This window comes from Drosophila busckii, chromosome 2R (assembly GCF_011750605.1).
Source record: "Drosophila busckii strain San Diego stock center, stock number 13000-0081.31 chromosome 2R, ASM1175060v1, whole genome shotgun sequence".
Classification (NCBI taxonomy): Eukaryota; Metazoa; Arthropoda; class Insecta; order Diptera; family Drosophilidae; genus Drosophila; species Drosophila busckii.
In genome coordinates this window covers 22,073,405-22,094,480 of record NC_046605.1, presented here as the reverse complement: position 1 = coordinate 22,094,480, position 21,076 = coordinate 22,073,405, and the positions used below count along the sequence as shown (strand labels likewise).

The 21,076-nt window shown below is 39.8% G+C and overlaps 1 protein-coding gene across 1 annotated transcript; it reads left to right on the top strand.

Annotated features, from left to right (window-relative positions):
• Positions 1 to 4,168: 4,168 nt before the first annotated feature.
• Positions 4,169 to 6,074, top strand: LOC108604070 (protein Red). Its single transcript, XM_017993338.2, has 2 exons — positions 4,169 to 5,867; positions 5,928 to 6,074. Exons 1-2 carry the CDS (start codon positions 4,326 to 4,328, stop codon positions 6,006 to 6,008), a joined length of 1,623 nt encoding a protein of 540 aa, XP_017848827.1. The 5' UTR covers positions 4,169 to 4,325; the 3' UTR covers positions 6,009 to 6,074.
• The last annotated feature ends 15,002 nt before the right edge of the window (positions 6,075 to 21,076 follow it).

Sequence of the window (21,076 nt, the reverse complement as noted above, 5' to 3'; positions counted from 1 at the left end):
GTAAACGAGGGCAAGACAAAGTATATGCTGTCTACAAAGAAGGACGCGCGGCACCTTAGATCCCACGTTCTAGCGGACAGGTATACATTTGAAGTATAAAATTCAATATACCCAATATACCCTAAAAGCTGTCAGCGGCAGAAATAAAAAAATTTAATTTTTGAAGTGCTTGGGCTTGCAAACAGAAGCACACACATATGCAAGCATACATTCAAAAGGGTCTTCATTGCATCTGGCCACTCGCACTCGCGATCGCTTATGATCGCATGCTCTAAGGGCTGCACGCATACATAGAAAAAATATCAGCGCGCTGCGCTGCGTACCCACCCTCATGCGTTGAAAGCCACTTAGGCAATGATCTGTGAACACTGTTTGCATCTGCTTTAATTTCGGAATGAGTGGTCGGGTCGCGAACTCAGCACGAAAGCTCACGAAGTTTGCCTGGGGCCCAATCATCCAGAAAGTTTATGCTTCCACTTTTTAGCAGAGCTCGCAAGAAGTGGTCCCTTTTTGCAAAAAGTCCCAAAAAGAACTGTTGCTCGCAGACACAATTGAAAACAGATGAAAAAGACACATCAACCCTGTTTTTACTCAGCGTGCTCCTTTTGCTCAATCAGTGAGAGTTTCCTTGTTGCTCTCTTTATGTACGCGCTCACTCGAGAAACTTTAAGTCGGTGAGAGTGTCTTGAGTATGTATGTGTGACCATTTCTATCTCTCTCACCCTTTCACGCTTTGCCTATGATGAAATAAAGCAACAACAAATCACTAATGAAACAACAACAAAAAAGACACATTTGTGCTCGAACGCAAATCGTTTTGCTTCAGTTCCCGAGGCTCAGTTTAAAGAGCCGCCGAGCAAAAATATCCCATTCAAACTGTTGTCGCAAGAGCATGTACAATAATACAAGGTAGCGGACTGCACTTTTCTTTTTGAGTGTTTGGGTACTTAGATTCATTCGCTCTCGCTCACACCGTATACAAAACGAAAAAAGCAAGAGCGAGAAGGCAGCAAAAAGGAAGAAGAAGCTAAGTAACCTAAGAGTACAGTTTGCTACCTTGTATTATTGTATCATGCGCAAGAGCGCTTCGTGTGTTTTCTCACCCATGATACATTAATACAAGGTAGCGGACTTCGCTCTTCTTTTTGAGTGTTTGGGTACTTAGCTTCATTCGCTCCCGCTCACACCGTATGCAAAACGAAAACAGCGAGAGCGAGAAAGCAGCAAAAAGGAAGAAGAAGCTTAGTAACCTAAGAGCGCAGTCCGCTACCTTGTATTGTTCTACCATGATCTCACCGATCAGCATAAAACAGAAAACATAAGAGAAACAAGTTAGAAGTGTTCTGTTCAGAGAACAATATTTTCCTGTTATTTCATTCTGTAATGAAGATTTATTTATTTTATTTGCATCGCTGGAACACACCGACTCTTTGAAGCTGCTAGGCATATAGAAGTCGTCTCTCATTATGGAATTCAAAGTGTTGTATTTCATGCGTGAGCACACGCAAGTCCCAGTGTGTATTTTCTTTGGCCTCTCACGACTGCGACGCACATTTTCGACTACTCCTTCTGCTCGCGCTGCTTGTCTGCGATGCTCACCTTGGCCAACTCGATATTAAACCTTCATAATAACATAATTTCGTACAATCTGACACTACATAAAGCTCAGCAGCCGGCTTGTTCATGGGCACTAGAAAACGGCAGTAGTGTACCCACCCCAAAAATTACCATGTTACTTACATTGTTACTTACCGACAAAAGCAGCCGATATTGCGGCTGTTGCCGCCCGACAATTTTTCATTGGTAGCCTACAAGCCTTTTGCGTGGGTTGACTCAAAGTTCAGAGCGCGCACATTTCCTTTGGGCTTGTTTTTCGGGACTTTGCAAGTACCTATGTATTGTACATATTGTACATATGTGAGTATAAGCTTATGCCCATGTGTTGTGTGCAGTGTTGCCGAAAATTTTTAGACAAAAATCCCTTGATTTAGCGTTTTTTTTTTGAGAAAAAATCCCAAAAAAAATATTTACAAATTTTTAGCTGCAGACCTTTTCTTTTTGTTTGTTTTTCACAGGTCAGCGAGCTTTTTTTTTTTTTTGGCACTTCAATTGAGTTTTGACGCAAAAATTGTGAAAATGTGGAAATAATTAAAAAACCCTGAAGAATGTTCCCCCTAGATTCCAAATTTTCACCCCAGTCCAATTAATAAAGCCCCAAATCTAGGGTATAAAACCCCAAAACGGCAACACTGGTTGTGTGAGCGCGTATTTACCCATGCCAATGATTTGTGAATGCCACAATGGTGTTGAAGAATCACCCCTGCCGTTCTCTAATGGACACACCAGGACATCTGTAAAATTAGATTTAAAGACTATTATGTTGCAAGCAACTGTAGCTTCAGCAGCGGCGGCACCGACTGCGGCGCTGTCTATATTAAAAACTGATATGCAAATAATTCCGAACATTCTGAAATTATGTTCTGAAGTTATGTGCGATTTTTTTTTAAGATTTATCTTTTGAATTTTCGGGTGAGGTGGGAGGTTATAAAAAAATGCGATTTGTCCTAGGCTTAGGAGCACCTACATACCAAATTTGGTGACTCCACCTCTTATATTTGCTGAGAAACACACACTCATACAGACGGACTGTCAGACATGGGTATATCGACGCCTTACTGATCAAGAATATATATACCACGCCTCCTTCTTCCTATTACATAAATTTGCACAACTTCATGCCACCCTTTTATATTTTGTACAAAAAATGCTACTTCACACGCACCCCTCTAAACGGACTAGATATTGAAAAATGCATGCGACCATTTTTACATTTCGCAGGTCGGCCAGCCTTCAAGTATTGCTCGAGGAGCAATACCGCCATTTCGGGTGTGAGCAGTGCCACTATGTAAAAAACATTGTCATTTTTAGGGTAGGTGCATTCTAGTCGTTCACTCTATATATCTGTGTGTTGGTCTGACTCTTATATAATTCGTCCTATTTTCCAAAATTTCAATACTTTTCAAATGAAAAAGTACACAAGTAACAAGCTCTCTTTTAATGGAGAACAATCTATAATCCAAAGCAGATATCGATGGCAGCTCGATAGTGAAAACCCATCGATAGCCTTCCACTTCTAGTTTAAGAAAATAAAACTTGTAATAAATAAAAGGTTGCAGTTGTGCTAGTTTGTTAATTGATAGTTTAACAGAACCATTATATTCGAAGTTATGTAAGCCGTATCAGATGGTTGCATTGTATTTTGTAACAAGAAAAGATCTCGACTTATCGATAGTATCATCGATGGCTTGCCACTTTTAGTGTGGATGATGGAAAAATGTAAAAAAAAGGTATATTGATTAGAAGTGCACAAGCATCGATGTATGGACACATCGATATTTTTCGATGCTTATGAAAATCATCGATGTTTTGTATAAGGAAAGAAATTTGTGTGAAAATTTGTTTAATGAGTAAAATAAAAGCTCGCAGACCACTAAGATTATTTACATTTATTATTATTTACTTTTTAATATCATGAGCAAAAAAAAATAATTAAAGTTTACGTCTAGATATTTTATATTTACGTCGAATTTACAAGATTTTCTATATACATATGTATATATATATATATATATATAAACCAATAGTATAAAATATAAAACATGATGCATGTTCTGCACCTCAGGCATTGATTGGTAATGCAGTCACACTTAAAATAATCGACTAATCAATTTACATTTTTTGCTTACATACAGCATGTAAATGTCATGCAATTTCTACCATCAATAATAATAAGGTACACAAATTAGATTACATTGATATATATTTTATTTAGTACATAATAGTATTATTCAGTTAATCTATTTCGTTTTTCAATACTGAATTAAGCAACAATAGTTTGGACAGACGTAACGTTTTTACTGTATTTCTTTTTCTGTAGCATCCATCTGTGAAAGTGCGGTCAATTTTTTCCTTGTATTTCATAGTTGAAGCCAAGGCCATCATCGATCCTTTGAAGTGGATTTTCTTGAAGCGCGGGTCCAACAAAGTTTATGCATTTGAACACACTAAATGAAAATTGACGCAAATATTTTGTAGTACAATCGATTAATGTTTCAATTAACCGAGACCATTGTTGGAATCAATTAAATCGCTATTTGACACAAAATAATCGACTATAATATATCATATAATTAATCGTGCCATCTTAGTTATATTGCTTGAAGAAAATAAGAACGTAACTAATTAAAAAAAAAATAGCCGTATTACTCTACGAACAAGAGGAATATATATATTACATTACATATTCCTAAAGCAGTTTTATCGTAATGTCGGATGTCCATATAGATGCTCCACCTTCCGTGCGTCTCACTAATGATGATTTCCGTAAGCTGCTGGCCACACCACGTACGCAGCCTACAGGTTCTACAACTAGCAGTGCAAGTAGTAATTCCTTAGCCACAGCACAGTTTGCAACAACCGCATCATTGAGCGAAAAGAATAAAATTCAGAGTAACAACGAACGCACTGATTTGCGACGCAAAAAAAAAAATTTCTATGCAGCATTAAAGAAACAGGAGGATGTTAAGCTTCAAGAGCTATCCGAGAAGTATCGCGATCGCGCTCGCGAGCGTCGCGATAACGCTAATCCTGATTACCAGAATTCGTCCACACCTGGACATGGCAACAGTACAAATGCATATCGTTCTGTGGCACCCGATCTCAAATCTGGGATCGATGCAGCTGAGCGCAGGCGACGGATTATACAGGAGTCCAAGTTCTTGGGCGGCGACATGCAGCACACTCATTTGGTAAAGGGTCTTGATTATGCGCTGCTTCAAAAAGTGCGCTCTGAACTGCATGTCAAGGAAGCCGAGGAGGAAGAAATTGCTGCAGCAGTGGCTCGCGAGAAGCTGGCCGAAGCTGCAGCTGTAGCTGAGCAGCTCGAGGCAGAACGACGCGAGGCGGAAGATATAAATGCTATAAACAGCCAAATGGCCCGCAACATATACAATCTCATACAGTCTCGGCGCTGCAGGGAGGTACCACGCAACGAATTGTTTGGGCCCGGGCGCATGGCATACGTGATTGACATGGAGGATGAAATGGATATGGATATACCGACAACATTAAAACGCTCTAAGCATGAAGTACCTGTGGCACGCGAGGATATTGCCACGCTGACCACCAATGATATTGTTATAAATAAGTTGTCACAGATCTTAAGTTACCTTCGCGCTGGCGGTCGAAACAAGAAGAACAAAAAGCGCGACAAGGACAAGCCGCTTTTTTACGAAAAGGAGGTGGAGCATGTTCGAGGTCAACAGCAAAGCAGAAGCAGTAACGCCGCCTTAATTAGAAGCAGAAGCAATAACTCAAACAAAGCTGTTATCGACAACATATATGATGATGTGGAAGACTATCAGCCAAGTACATCATGTAGCGATCGTCAATCGAAGCCATCAAGTCAGTCTTACTTTGGCGACGCTGTGCCAGAATCCATAGATCCTATTCAAGTCAACATACCACCACCTACAAAAATTTCAAAGGCAATGGCTGCGCGGTTTGCCAACGAACCTGAGGGATATGCCGAGTGTTATCCAGGCTTAGAAGAGATGAACGATGCCATAGACGACTCCGATGATGAGGTGGACTATACCAAAATGGATTTGGGAAATAAAAAAGGACCTATTGGACGTTGGGACTTTGATACACAGGAAGAATATTCCGATTACATGAGCACAAAAGAGGCACTGCCTAAAGCTGCATTTCAATACGGCGTCAAGATGCAGGATGGCCGTAAGACGCGCAAGAACAAAACGGAAAAGAATGAAAAAGCCGAACTAGATCGCGAGTGGCAAAAGATTCAGGTGCGCATTACTTTATATTTCACAAATATGACGTAGTTCAAATTCTTATACATTTTGCAGACAATTATACAGAAACGTAAATTACCCAAGGATGGCGGAGGGGGCAGTGATGAACCCGACTATAAATCTGCGAAATATTAGCAAACAAAATTTTATTTTGCATTGACACTAGGTTCCACGCAAATATTTAGTTTAGTATAATTTAAATCAAACAAAATACTTATAGGTATTAAAAACATTACTAATCTGAAAATTTTCATTCACATATTCGTTTTTAAGAATGTAAGTATTGAGTAGCAAAGTCCGGATCTAATGGTTTTTTTTTTATATTTATAAAATAGGGAAGGCTACCTTAAAGTTATACAAAGCTTGTTAAGAAGTGTTATTTTAAATAGCCCGCCATTTCTCCAATTTTTTGACATTAGAAAGAAAAGTCTACGCCATTAAAAAAATTGAACGTGCATTGAAGAGTGCATTTCAACACCGCATTGACATTTGTTGCGCTATCGACTTGTCGGTAGCTGTATTATTGCAAATCGCGAATTAAAAGCCCAAATATATATATATATATAAAAAATGTTTTTCTTTGTATATATGTATGTATTTATATTCCTGCTTTGAGGAGGCAAGTTAAATTACTTAAGCTCACAATTATTATTCTAAATCCATATGTTTACGGCACGGCCGAATGATTTTATTAACAATTGTAAGCGAGAGTGGCTTTTTTCGACAGCGAAGGAAACTAAACTTGTAAGTATACGATGATCGAAAGTCTTAAGAAGAATATTGTATGTACGGCCTTTTAATTCTTAGCGATTTGTTAAGTGATAGAAGATGAAAATGAAAGCGAGTATAGCTGTGCAGAATGCAAGTGCATAGAAAGATGAACTTAGTGAGCACGCACAAAGAGAGCGCGATCTTATTAGCGCAGTGCCGAATGCAAGCGCAAAGAAGAAAGCGCGTGAGCTTCTTCAGCGCTGTCCAAAGCCAAAGTGCGAGATTAAGCTAGATCAGCTGTTCGTAGCTGAGGCGTTAGATTTGTTGGCCTTGCATGACCAAACATTATTAAAATTCAATATAAAACTAAAATAGTGTTCATCACATGGACAACAGCTCGAAAAACCCAGGAGTTATTTAAACGCCTTTTAATCATCAACATGCGACTGTTCTGTGCAGTTGACAGCTTTCCATTATTAACGGCAAACCTTTCCTCATTGTGCCACAGTCAAATCAGATTACTAAACTATTTAGCTTTCAATCAGTTGTCGCCAAGGAAATTTCCGCGCGGAAATGTTTCGGGCGTAATTCAATTTCTCTAGTGACTTATGTTGCATCCCTTGTTTGTTCTTAATAATCAAATCAAAATAATTAGGAAGCATACATAAATATAATAAAATATTATATACTCGCCGATCGGCAAACAGCAAAGTGTATTTTTCCTTGTCTTTATATAATTCAAACGATCTATTTCAATATACCGATTATAAGTTTAACAGTCTTTGACTAGCTATCGTTGCGGGCAGACGCCAGTTTTCTTAAAAGCAGAGTCTAATCGGTATATCCTTTGCAACCTAAGCGGTCATTCACCCATTGTTTCTCAGATTCTTTCGTGAGTGTAGTTTGGCTTTAGATCTTCAACTAAAGCTCAATCTATATAAAGCTAAGTCCACCGACGGATGCGGATGCCACCATGTTGCTTAAAAAGTGCCACCCCTGCAGTTCTCTGTTCGGAACTTACCAATGGAAGTTAAACAAAAGTTACTAGAAATTTACAATAATAGTATGCTAGATGTGGGTAGCTATCCGCATACTTGAAAAACAGCTACAATAATCCCAACACTAAAGCCAAACTATCCTACCCACAAATTATCATCCTTCCATCCTATATCTCTACTCTCCTGCTTGAGTAAAACACTGAAAATAATCCTTGCCAGTGGCTCATGTGGGTTATGTCAAAAATTAACCGTAAACAAACTGCCTTCATGCAACAGCATAACACCGATTTCGAAAGGGCATTTGACCGCGTTGGAGTCACCTCTATACTTGAGCAACTTTCGCGGTGGTGGATAGGTCCTCAGATCTTCAACCTCGTGAAGGCCTTCATGACCAAGCGATCCATCCGTGTTAGAGTTAATAACACCTTAACCAACTTTTATAAATAACACAACGGTATTCCACAATCTGTGGGCTTGTTCACGGTTGCTTTTCAATCGCCCAATAATATAATACTAAATCATAAAACAAGTGGACAAATTAAAGTTGGGCGCCACCAACTTTTAGATACACTTTGAATAGGGCATCGCAGCACACCACACGCATGCACTCGTATGAACACATACACACAAACAGCGGACGGGTCAACAGTTCGTTTTCGCAGTAGCGTCAGCAGCGCGCCGCCGCTACTCGCAGCGACGTTTGAATGGCGCCTCAGCACGTGCACCCCGCTGTCTATATTGAAAATTAAAATGTAAATAATTCCTAAGTTATTTATCCGATCGTTCTGAAATCGGTCGAAAACATGACAAGCCAATTTTGTGATTTACTTCAGGTTTTGAAAGATTTTTTTTACTGCTTTATATAGTTTTTTTTTCGATTTGCGGGGGAGGGGGGAGGAAATTAAAAAAAATAAAAATAAAAGCGTTCGGATTTGGATATAGGAGCACCTATATACCAAATTTGGTTGTTCTAGCTCTTACAGTTGCTGAGAAACAGTTGCTCAAACATTCAGACGGACATGGCTATATCAACTCAGCTCATCGATCTGATCAAGAATATATCAAGAAAATACTTTGTGGGTTCTGCCATGCCTCCTTCTGCCTGTTACATACATTTGAGCAACTTCATAATACCCTTTTCCATTTTTTACAAAAATGTCAAAGTGTATAAAAATAGAACTCTCAGTATATGCTGACGATGCCATCATCTTCAGACACTGCCATCATATTTTAAACAAATACTTAAAGAAATCGTCGAATGGGGCAAGCTGTCAGGAGCCACCTGAGCTTTAAAAAAATACAAACTATTCCATATTTATAAAAAAAAATTAATGTACATATCCAACTTTAACTATTAAAAACATAACAATAGAATATACTACTAGTCTTAAAATTCTCGGCCTCACACTCGACAGTAGACTTACGTTTAAACAACACTGTGTTAACCAATCTTGGAGATAGCCTTAACAAACGCCTTAATATCATTAAGTTTCTTGGGTCTAAGTAAATACCACCAGAGCCCTAATGCTGGCCAAAATCGACTTTGGACTCGCAATCTATGGTTGGTGCGGGGCTTCCAACATTTCTCCCGCCGCATACTAGGCAGCAGTACGCCGAAGCATTGGTGTTTCCCCACAACTCCGACAAAATGCCTTTTAGCTGAAGCGGGTCTCCCTGAAGTAGCAGACTTTTAAGATCATTCCCAAAATTCTCGACTTGACCAATACAATTCTGATAAAGGATTTTAACACAACAGTTAAACAGTGCCAAAGTTTCGAAGTCCTGTCAGCCATCCGCAGATGCTCCATTTTCTTTAAAAAACATCAATTGGATATGCCATATAAGTGGAACAAAACCAGCCCCTCGGTCCCTTGGCGACTACAGGGACACAAAGTGAACACGGCCCTTCACGTATTAAAACAAGTGGACAGGTTAAAGTTGGGCGCCACCAACATTTAAATACACTTTGACTAGTGTATCGCAGCAAACACACGCATGCACTCACAAACGCATACACACAAAAAAGCTAACGCGTCACAGCTCGTTTTCGCAGTAGCGTCAGCAGCGACGCGCCGCTACCGTCGGCAGCCACGTTTGTATGGCGCGTCAGCACCGTGCACCCCCGCTGAATAATTCAATGTTTATTTATCGATAGTTTTGACGAATCGGTTTTCGAAAACATGATAGGCAATTTCTGATTTTTTCAGATTTTAAAAGATTTTTTTACTGTCTTAGATATTGTTTTTTTCGATTTGCGGGGGAGGGGGGAGGAAATAAAAAAAAAATAAAATAAAGCGTAGTGTCCTGGATATAGGAGCACCTACAAACCAAATTTGGTTCTAGCTTTTATAGTTGCTGAGGAACACGCATTTCATACAGACGGACAGACGACTCAGCTCGTATTTGAAATGTCTCGTCGAGCTGATCAAGAATTATGGGTATTTTATGGGGTCTGCCACGCCTCCTTCTCCCTGTTACATACATTTGAGCAACTTCCTAATACCCTTTTTCCATTTTTTACAAAAATGTCAAAGTGTATAAAAATCGGAAACACCCAAAAGTGTAATTTTTGCAAATGCTAGATGCTGGATCGGAACAATTCCTGAACTGGAGTTGGCTTTACAGTAACGGATCAAAAACAATTGACTCCATTAACTTCGCAGTCGTGTATCGGGGATAGTTGTTTCATCAGATTTCCTCCGTGCTTACTTCTCAACAGTCTCCACCGAATTCGTTATAAAAGCAATTCAACATGCTCTCGAGCTTAAAGGCAAATTCGTAATTACAACCAAAACAGTCTGATATGCCAAATTCGATATCTATGCATTAAACACCTAATCGAAATAAAACTTCTTTGGACCCCTGGGCACATAGGTATAAAGGGTAACGATCTGCGGCTAACAGTCATCCCAGGTGTGAGAGACAACTTATAGCGCAACATCAAGGACATACTAAAAATTAAGGAAATTACTAACAACAAGGAACCTGTTCGCGATCATGGCACAGACAACAGACCCGGCTCAGAACTTTAACCCACGAGCACCTGCCAAAAAGTAAAATCAAAGCCCTGATGCCCCAAATGCGTGGGAAAGTTAAAATTAGAACACTTACCGGATACCTGCCCGCAACTCAACAACTCGAGGATCCCTCTATTTGGCCAGACCCAACCCATCTCTCTTTTCCCCTAATAATGTAAAACTACTAATCCATTTCTTAGACACTGTTAACTGTCGAGTCGATGGCCTTAGCAGCTAGCACTCACCACTCACCATAAATAAGCTTGTAAATAAATAGTTTACTCACTTATTATTGTTCCTGCAATTTGGTGCATAGGTTGCACTCTTCAGTTAAGTACCTTGTAATATTTTTTGTTTTATTATCAGGCGCAAAATAAACAACACAGATGTTCTTCCGACCCGTGAACATGCCACATATAATTGACCAAGGAAAAAACATGGATATTCTAGATTTAAGACACAAACTTTCAAGGATTGGCCTTGTGATTTGTTTATAGTCGAATTTTCCTTTGAGTATCGTCGCGTAAATTACATTGTTCATCAATGTTGTAACAATGTACACCAAACGTGTACCGTTGCACAGTTTTGGTTGGTTTATGTTTGGAAGCATGAGTACTACGGAGCCAACCTTTAGGCATGAATTGTGCGCTAGTAAGCCAGGCACATCCAAGGAGTCTAAAAATTCAATTGGATAGTTGGTGATTTCACCTTCATTTGTGACGCGGTCAACAGATTTTAATGAATGCATTATTCCAATGATCTTATTCTACATCTACATTTCTATTCTTAGCCACTAAAATTCCTCGCTCACTCAACCATTCATTATTTTTGTACTTAGAAATAATGTTTAACAGGCCACTAATCAATGTGCACGCACTGTAGAAGCACCGCCAACTTGCTTCCACTGTGGTTACAACCATATGGACAGGGTTGTGCTCGGGGCCAAGATGGGAACTGCAACGAGCGCTAAAACAACACAAAGCAGTACTCGTCAACCAGTAAATCTCAACACGGCAAGAGGCAACAGTTTCCGACATTGCAGACGGGCAACAGCAGGAAGGCAGCAATGCTACAACCAAAACAGAAACTTTCTCGCAGTTCCGAGGGCAATGGAGTTGCCTCCTACGCAGCCGTAGCCAAGAGAAATACTAATGAAATCCTCGGGTCTGCTCAGCTACGGCTAATCAATTTGCAAACGCAGAATTCCCAACAACAACATGTAAACAGTTAACAGCAGCATAGACAGCTTGATATACAATCACTTCTACAACAACAATTTCAGCTATGGCAACAGCAACAACAACAATTCCTTTCGTAGCTCCAAAACAAGCAAGCCACCAACGCTTAGAAAGACTGGAAAAGATGGTTCTGGAAATGGCAAACAGTATTAAGCATTGGAACGGGGATAGAGCTAGCCATCTGTCCCTCAACAATGCTTCGGCCTCACAATGAACACTCTCAAGATCTGTATTTGGAATTCTAATGGCATTTCAGGTGAAGCCAGAGAAGTTGAGCTCTTCGCGCACAGCGTTGCCATATTTCTATTAAACGAGATGAGGCTCAACCAAGGCGAAACAATTAAAATATATGTTTATATCTTTAATCACACAATAACCGTCGTCGCATGCCGACGTGTTTTTATACAGCTCCGGATATAAATCTCACAAGTTTTGAATGCAGTGAGTGTATAACTAGTGTAAACGCGAAAAGACACTTAGTGCGATGAAAACGCACTAAAACGCACTAACTAATTTAATTTATTGACTAATTATTTGATTAATTAATATTTATAAATATATAAAATATATCAAAAACTAAAAAGATGAATCATAACGACGGCTTTCGCTTTAGCGAAACAACGTGTACTTCTCTTTCGTGGCCGAGCAAACTCAAAATACTGGTGATGCAGTACTTTTGGAACGGTCAAAAACCCCAGACCTAAAATTCGACCACTTGTACTTAAGACCTGAACGAGATCGTTCTTTACCGTTTCAGAGCACCAAGTGCACTGAGTAACCACCGAACAAGCAAAAGCTGGCATGCAAAGCGATGGCCCGCTCGTGCAAACTGGAATGGATCGCTACATTCAAATTAAACGGAAGTTAGGCTTAGGGGCTCTTAATGCCAAGAGCGAAAATGACCCGCAGCAATTTGAACGCAGCCTCAAGCGAAAAACTTAGCACCACCAATAGATTTCAATTTCTAGCCGACAAGTCAGATGATCTGCCGCCCGAAGAAGGAAGCCAAAGCCGCCTCCGCTATATATACGGGAAAAAAGTTCCAATGCCCTTGGGAGCAAAATCATAGACCTCATTGGACAAGACAACTTCTACATAATTTCACTTGTACAGGGTAATATTCGAGAAACAAAAGTTCAAACGAAGTCAGAAGACAGCTTTAAGTTATTATCCAAGCATCTAAACGAGACTAAAATTAATTTTTACATATATCAATTAAAAGGCAGCAAGGGCTTACAAGTGGTCTTAAAGGGCATAAAGCTGATTCAGATGAAACAGCGGAAATAACTCAGGCTCTAAATGATAAAGTTTTTAACGATAAACAGTCTTCAACATATTAAACACGGATAAGAAGCCTCAACCGCTCTTCAAGGTAGAACTGGAGCCAGACAACAATACTCCTAAAAAAATGAAGTGCACCCTACATACAAACTTCAGTTTCTACTGTATCGTAGAATTACTGTAGAAGAACCACATAAACGCAACCACCATGTACAATGTATGAATTGTCAAGAATATGGCCACAAACGGTCATACTGCACACTCCGATCGGTGTGCGAAGTTTGTGGACAGCTTCACGACTCCGCATACTGCCTAGGAAGCAAAGACGATTCAAGTACCAAAAAGTGCAGCAACTGCGGTGGTAATGACAAAGCACATTAAAGAGGCTGTAATTATCGTCGTTTGACTCCGGATTTCAACAAGGAACAATTTAATTTTTGCTTTAAAATCAGGATTGGAGCCCTCTGCCTGAACTACATTGCATTTAAAAACACCTTACTCAAAAACAAAAATCGACACCATCCAAAGCATTATGGAGTTCATGTCCTTCATGCGGACAACTATGCAAGATGTAATGCGAAATCAGATCATCTTGATACAAATGTTAGTAACACATTAGTCCAAATAATCAATGCCTTCCCCAAGTGGAATGCTAACGGCGTTTCACAGCATAAACTTGAGTTATCTTAATTCTTGCTCGACAAACACATTGCTGTCATGCTATTGTCAGACCATTCTATAGCAGCAGGAGACTACAATGCAAAGCACACACACTGGGGATCTCGTCTAGTGACTCTAAAAGGAAAGCATCTTTATAATGCTATTATAAAAGCCAGCAACAAACTCGACCACGTTTTCCCCGGTAGACCAACATACTTGGTCCAACAGACCCAAACAAACTGCCCGACTTTCCTAGACTCTCAGATCTCTCATCTGACCACTTACCTGTCCTAATGAATTTACTCAGTCATCCAGTAACTGATGATCAACCGCTTTGATTGACCTCATACAAAACCAAATGGATCTGCTATAGGACATATATAAGCTCACATATTACGCTAAATCCTGTACTCAACATTAAAGATGATGTCTACAGCCTTATTAAAACACTAGAGTCCAATTTTGTCACCGCAACCCGCATTGCAACTCCTCAAAACGCACAAACGCCTTACACTCAAAAAAAGACAAGTCAGCAAATCGAGCAACTCGTTCCAGAAAAGCGAGGCCTACGACGAGAATGTCAATCTCACAGGTCGCCGTATGCATGCCAAAGATTAAAAAACGCCTCCTTGTGTAGTTTGCACCCTCGCGCAACTCTTCAATGCCATCACCAAGCTTGGTTCCTTTCCAGAGACCAGAAACCGTGATGCCAAAAGAAACCAAACTAGGCGCTGGACCCGCAGTTGTGAAGACAGAGCCAAAACATTGGCAGGACCTTAAAAATGTGTTTCAGCCAAATCCTGCGACAAATGCATTCACATTACCAACATTAACAAGTGACTCTCAGCTTCAGCAAGAGCCAATGGAATTTCGCCCAAACGAAATCGCACACATCATCAAAAATCAGTTGAACCCGAAAAAATCACCAGGCTTCGACCAAATAACGCCAAAAATGATTATTGAGCTCCCCTCCTTGTGTAGTTTGCACCCTCGCGCAACTCTTCAATGCCATCACCAAGCTTGGTTCCTTTCCAGAGAGATGGAAAAAATCAATAACAATAATGATACCGAAGCCAGGCAAAGATCACATAAATCCATCGTCATACAGACCCATATCCCTACTATCATGCCTATCAAAACTCTTTGGAAAATGTTTGCTGACTCGGATAAATACATATCTAAGAATCCATAAAAAAAATCCCATCACATCAATTCAGGTCATTCGCATAATATCTGAAATAAGAAGCGCATTCGAACACTGAGAATATTGCACTGCAATATATTTAGATGTATCCCAAGCATTATCTATACGACAGGAAATTTTCAGTGAAATGCAATTCTGCTATGTAGTCCCACAAGGCAGCGTACTTGGACCAACACTATGTCCTTTACACAGCAGATATTCCAACAAGTAGACAACTAACAACATTCACCTATGCTGACGATACAGCTATCTGAGAATAACTCAGCCGTTTGAGGTGCCCTATGCAGGTCGAAGTGGAGAAATGGCTCTACAATTCCGTACTTAAGCCCATCTGAACCTATGGCTCCCAACTATGGGGGACGCCAGCATGCAATATTGATATTGTCCAGAGAGTTCAGTCAAAGATCCTTAGAACTATCACCGGGGCACTGTGGTTCGTTCGAAACGAAAAGACAGAAAGACCTAAGTATTTAACCAGTCAGAGATGTAATAGCTGAACACAAGGTAAAATACTACAGCAAGCTTTCTTTGCATCCTAATCCCCTCGCGCGAGGGCTAACAATGCTGTGCAGCTCCCGTCTGCCTCGTAACGACGCGTATAAACAAGCAAGTCATAATAAGGAGGAGCGGCAGTATTAGTGAGGAGCAGAGCTCCCAAAATATGCTCAACCAAAATTAGACAAGCTGTCTGCTCACTGAAATAACAGGGAAATATTATACAGACTCGCTCACTCTCTGAACAGAACACTTCAAACTGATTTCACTCGTGTTTTCTGTTTTATGTTGATCGGTGAGAGAACACACGATGCGCTCTTGCGACATCAGTTTGAAAGTGATATTTTTGCTCGGCGCTCTTCAACTGAGCCTCGGCATTTGCTCATTTGAGCAAAAACGATTTGCGTGTGTCTTTTCTGTTGTTGCTTCATTAGTGCTTTGTTGTTGCTTTATTTCATGATAGGCAAAGCGTGAAAGGGTGATATAGATAGAAATGGTCACTTGCTGGGACGTTAATGCGTAGGAATATATGTACATATCAGAGAACGGCATGAAATGTATGTGAAAAAAGTATGTGAAAAAGCGCAAAATAAGGGCTGCCTGTACTGGCCGACGCGCTGACGCGACAGCAGGTAGCGAAAATTATAAAAGTTAAAAGTGTCTCGAGTGAGCGCGTACATATAGAGAGCGACAAGAAACTATCACTGATTGAGCAAAGTTCACGCTGAGTAAAAACAGGGTTGAAGTTTCTTTTTGATCCCGTTTTCAATTGTGTCTGCGAGCAACAGTTCTTTTTGGGACTTTTTGCAAAAAGGGACCACTTCTTGCGAGCTCTGGTGAGGAGTTCTCTTCGCCATTTCCCACTAAGAGCTATCGAAACACGAATTATTCAGATGTCTTCAATAAAAGTTGTCACAGGTTTGGGAGACAGAAGTTAGCGCCATATACTGTCCTCCAAGGAATAATATCGAAGAAAGGCATTTCACTAACATAATCGCTTCTTGCGGTCAAAGATACCTAGTTGGAGGTGACTGGAATGCCAGACATTGGCTGTGGAGTGAAACATACAATTCAGCAGATTCCATTGCAGCCCGAGAGGCTAAAATGCTTGCGAGTGGTTCACCACACACAGCAACTTGCATTGATTTCGCATTATATGATGGGATACCAGATGCTCATGTAAATATCTGTCACAGCTGGGACCCAGATTCAGACTGTATAGCACTTTTTGTTGATATCCAAACAAATGGTATCAATGTCAGATAGATCAATGAAGAATAGATGTTATCGCTTTCAGACAACATCTTGAGAACTCTTTTCAAATTAACTCGACTCTGGCCTCTAAAGAAAACATCGAGAACGCAGTAGATTACAGATAACATATATATCTAGATATCAATCAATTTAGCTTTCGAGAGGGACATGGCATTGTAGAATACTCCAACGCAGTCTTCATTGATATGCAGCAACCGGGTGTGGCATGATAGCTTACTGTCCAAAATTAAGAACCTACTACCCGATATATACGATAGTATATAAGGAAGAAGACTAATCATGAATGAAATACAATAAGAACGAGTCATTCTTGACTAGCCGTCGCAAGCGAAATACCTTGGAATTACTTTGAACAAGCACCTTACCTTTGGTCCACATCTGAAGGCTATGGTAAAAAGATGTAAGCACAGGATCTAACAACGTCGCTGGCTGATTAATCGTAAGAGCACTTTGCCACTCAGCTCCAAAAGCGCGGTATATGCACATTGTATCTTGCCAATATGACTCTACGGAATTCAAATTTTGGGAATCGCCGCTAAGTCAAATTATAAACGAATCCAGGTGCTGCAGAACCGTGTGGTGCGACAGACTGTGTGGTGGGACAGACTGCCCCTGGTATGTGTGAGGTTCTACACCCCACAGAGATATGAAGCTCTACACAGTGGAGGAACAAATTGGATGGAACACAAGCCGATACACGGACAAATTGATAAGGCACTCCAGCTTGCTAGCAAGAGGCCTGTTACCCGCTAGATCCTTAAGGCAACTACGTCGGCAAGGGTTTGGAAAGACAATTGGACGCCGCTGAGGCTATCCTAGTAGATTAACTCCTCATATGGTTAGACTTAATCACATTCCATAACTGTGATGTTATAGTACGCTTTTCTTTCTGCTTGTACAGTTCCTTCACTTAATAAATATCTTTATAAAAAAAGAAATAATGCTTGGAAATACAAAGTTACAGAAATTATTTGGAAATTATATGAATCCGCTCGATTCGTCGATAGGTACTTGACCATTACCAATAGTCGGCAATTGCTCAGAGAAATCTTCAGCAGATGTATTAAGCAATGCAACTCTCATGTTTGTTGTCAGGTGTAGTTTTTTCACAAAGCGCTATAGATGCGACGATTTGAGGATCGGGTTTAATTAATCGGCAGCAATAGAATTACGGAATTACTGGCACTGTTTGGCAAAACTATCCAGACAGTAAAATTACCCTCTAAAAAATCTCGAGTCATCTTTCAATGTTCGGTTAAGTGATTCTAATGCACGTTTATGCGCCATTGTGCATTCTTCCTAGATGATGATTTTCGATGCCGATAAAACTTTGACCATTACTGAGTTCTTTGCAATATTACATGCTGGTTCTTCAATAGATTGAAGATTTAACAGTAATTTTAATGCTGAATGAGCTAACAATGTGGTTGCTATTCCTATCACCTCAAGGTGATTCGGTATTTCGCCACAAAGCAATGAAAACAATGGCTCGGGTGGCGGAGTAAACAATAGCAATTTCACTTTACCACCAAGGCAGCACAATCCAGGCGTGTTTTCCGGAAAACTTTATTCCACTTTTAAATAACGTCCATTATCCCAATGCAAATGTTAAGATGCAAAATGTAATTGTTTGGTTATCCAAAGCCAACAAGACCAAAGCTTAAGCTACCAACAGCTGATCTAGCTTTAAGCTCGTCTTTGCCGGCGCATAAGCTTGTACTCTTTGTTGGCACTTGCCTTTGCACAGCTGCACTCGCTATCATTTTAATATTCCATCTATCTTTCGCTAAGAATTATGAGGCCGAGCCTATAATTCCCTTCACTTTACTCTAATTTCGACTCTCGTAACTGACACACAAGTCTTCATAATTGTTCTCGTAAGCCGGCCGTGCCGCATAATCACAATTGCATTGTATATCGAAACATTGTAAATTTAACTAAATTGAATACATAAACCTGCAGAAGGCAGTAATAAATCAACATATTATAAAGAAATCAACTTCGTTTTATAATATAAATTCGGGCGTTAATTTGCAGGCACAGACCCCTTTTGACGCAAATTTAGAATCCAGCTTATTTTTTCGTCAATCTAGCTTATGTTGCCTCTCAAAATCTCGCAACAGTGTTCGCTAGACGATTTTGCATTGCCAACCGAACCGTTTCACGGGCTGCCATACAAACATAGCGCTCTTCACGTGTAATTTCTTGTTTTGCATCAGTCCTTTCATATGCAATGTTTTAAACCTTCTTGCAACACGGATTTATCGGGAAAGATTCGATCCTATTGGTCGCAGCATTGGTAATTATACTTAGATTATAATATTAATATTTGTAATGTTTTATTCTTTATTATTTACAAACCTGAGAAAGAAAATTAGTGTGAAGCTAACGTACTAAACAGTATCCTATGTCAGTCTATGACAACAATCGTCTTGATTTGTATGAGATATTTTATTTAACATTGTAAGCAGAATAGACTCAATTCGAAGATAATACACCCATCATTAGAAGTTCTTATCTCTACCGGTCCTTAAACACTGTTCTCCATAAGCCAGCTTCAAAGTCACTCTGTTTTAGAAGTCACAAATAAACAAGTGGCCGCAACCAATTTGTATATACACTTTGACTAGAGCATCGCAACACACGCACGCACTCACAAACACATACACGTACACACAAACAACCAACGCGTCACATCTCGTTTTAGCTAGAGCGTCAACAGCTACGCCGCCTGTGTCGGCAGCGACGTTTGTATGGCGTGTTAGCATGCACCGCGCTGTCTATCTTCAAAATTAGAATGTGATAGTCCGATCGTTCCGAAATTTTCGACATCTGTCCAAAACATGACAAAGCGTATGTGATTTATTACACATGTTTAAATATTTTTTAACTGTTTAATATTGTGGGTGTAATTTTTTTTTTGACATGCGGGGGACGAAATAAAAGAAAATAAAACTGGACAAATTAAAGTTGGGTGCAACCAACTTTAATAACACTATATACAATTGTGGGGTCTGCCACGCCTCCTTCTAACTGTTACATACATTTGCACAACTTTTTCCATTTTTTACAAAAATGTCAAAGTGTATAATAAAAGCGATATGTCCTGGGTATAGGAGCACCTACATACCAGGTTTGGTTGCTCTAGCTCTTATAGTTGTTGAGAAACACGCACTTATACAGACGAACGGTCAGACGGACATGGCTATATCGACTCAGTTTGTCTTGCGGATCAAGAATATTTATACTTTGTGGAGTCTGCCACGCCTCCTCCCTGTTACATACATTTGCGCAACTTCATAACACCCTTTTCTATTTTTTACAAAAATGTCGAGTAAGTCGAATTATGATATGTGAGGTTTTACTTTTGGTATGTAGGTGCTGCTAGACTGTCCGTAGATCGATTTTATTTTATAAATATAACTTTATATATTTTTCCGCCTCCCCAGCAGATCGACACAAGTGGACTTTTTAGACTTGGGCGCAACCAACTATTATATACAACCAACTATTATCTAGGGCTTCGCAGCAAACATACGCACGCACAAACACATACTAACAAAAGAGCTAACGCATCACAGCTCCTTTTCGCTGTAGCGTCAGTAGCGACGCTTACGACTGTGTCGGCAGCGACGTTTGTATGGGGCGTCAGCAAACGCACCCCGCTGTCTATATTAAAAAGTGAAATTTTCAGCATCGGTCGAGAAAGCAATTTTGATATTTATTTTTTATTTTCCTATTAAATATTGTGAGCGTAAATCTATTTTTTTTGGTTTGCGCGAAAGGGGGAGGAAATACAATAAAAGCGATTTGTCTCGGGTAGCACCACTAAGCATACAACACATGCTTAGAGGTAGCACATACCAAATTTGGTTGCCCTAAGGTCTTATAGTTGCAGAAAACAGACAGTCATACAGATGGATATAGCTACATCAAGGATATACAAATATATTTTATGGATTCTGCCACGATAAAAATGTCAAAGTGTATTAAAAACGCTCATAATATTAAATGCAAGTATTAAAAATAAATCACAAAAACGCTTTTTCAAGTTATTGACCGAATTCATTCACATTTCAATTTACAATACAAAACGCGTTAGTTGTTTTCTGTGAACACATGTACATATGTGTCTGCTATGATGCCCTAGTCCGAAGTTTGTAAAAAAGACAGAGCTCGCAAGAAGTGGTCCCTTTTTGCAAAAAGTCCCAAAAAGAAAACGGGATCAAAAAGACACTTCAGCCCTGTTTTTACTCAGCGTGCTCTTTGCTCAATCAGTGAGAGTTTCTTATCAGTGAGAGTTTCCTGTTGCTCTCTTTATGTA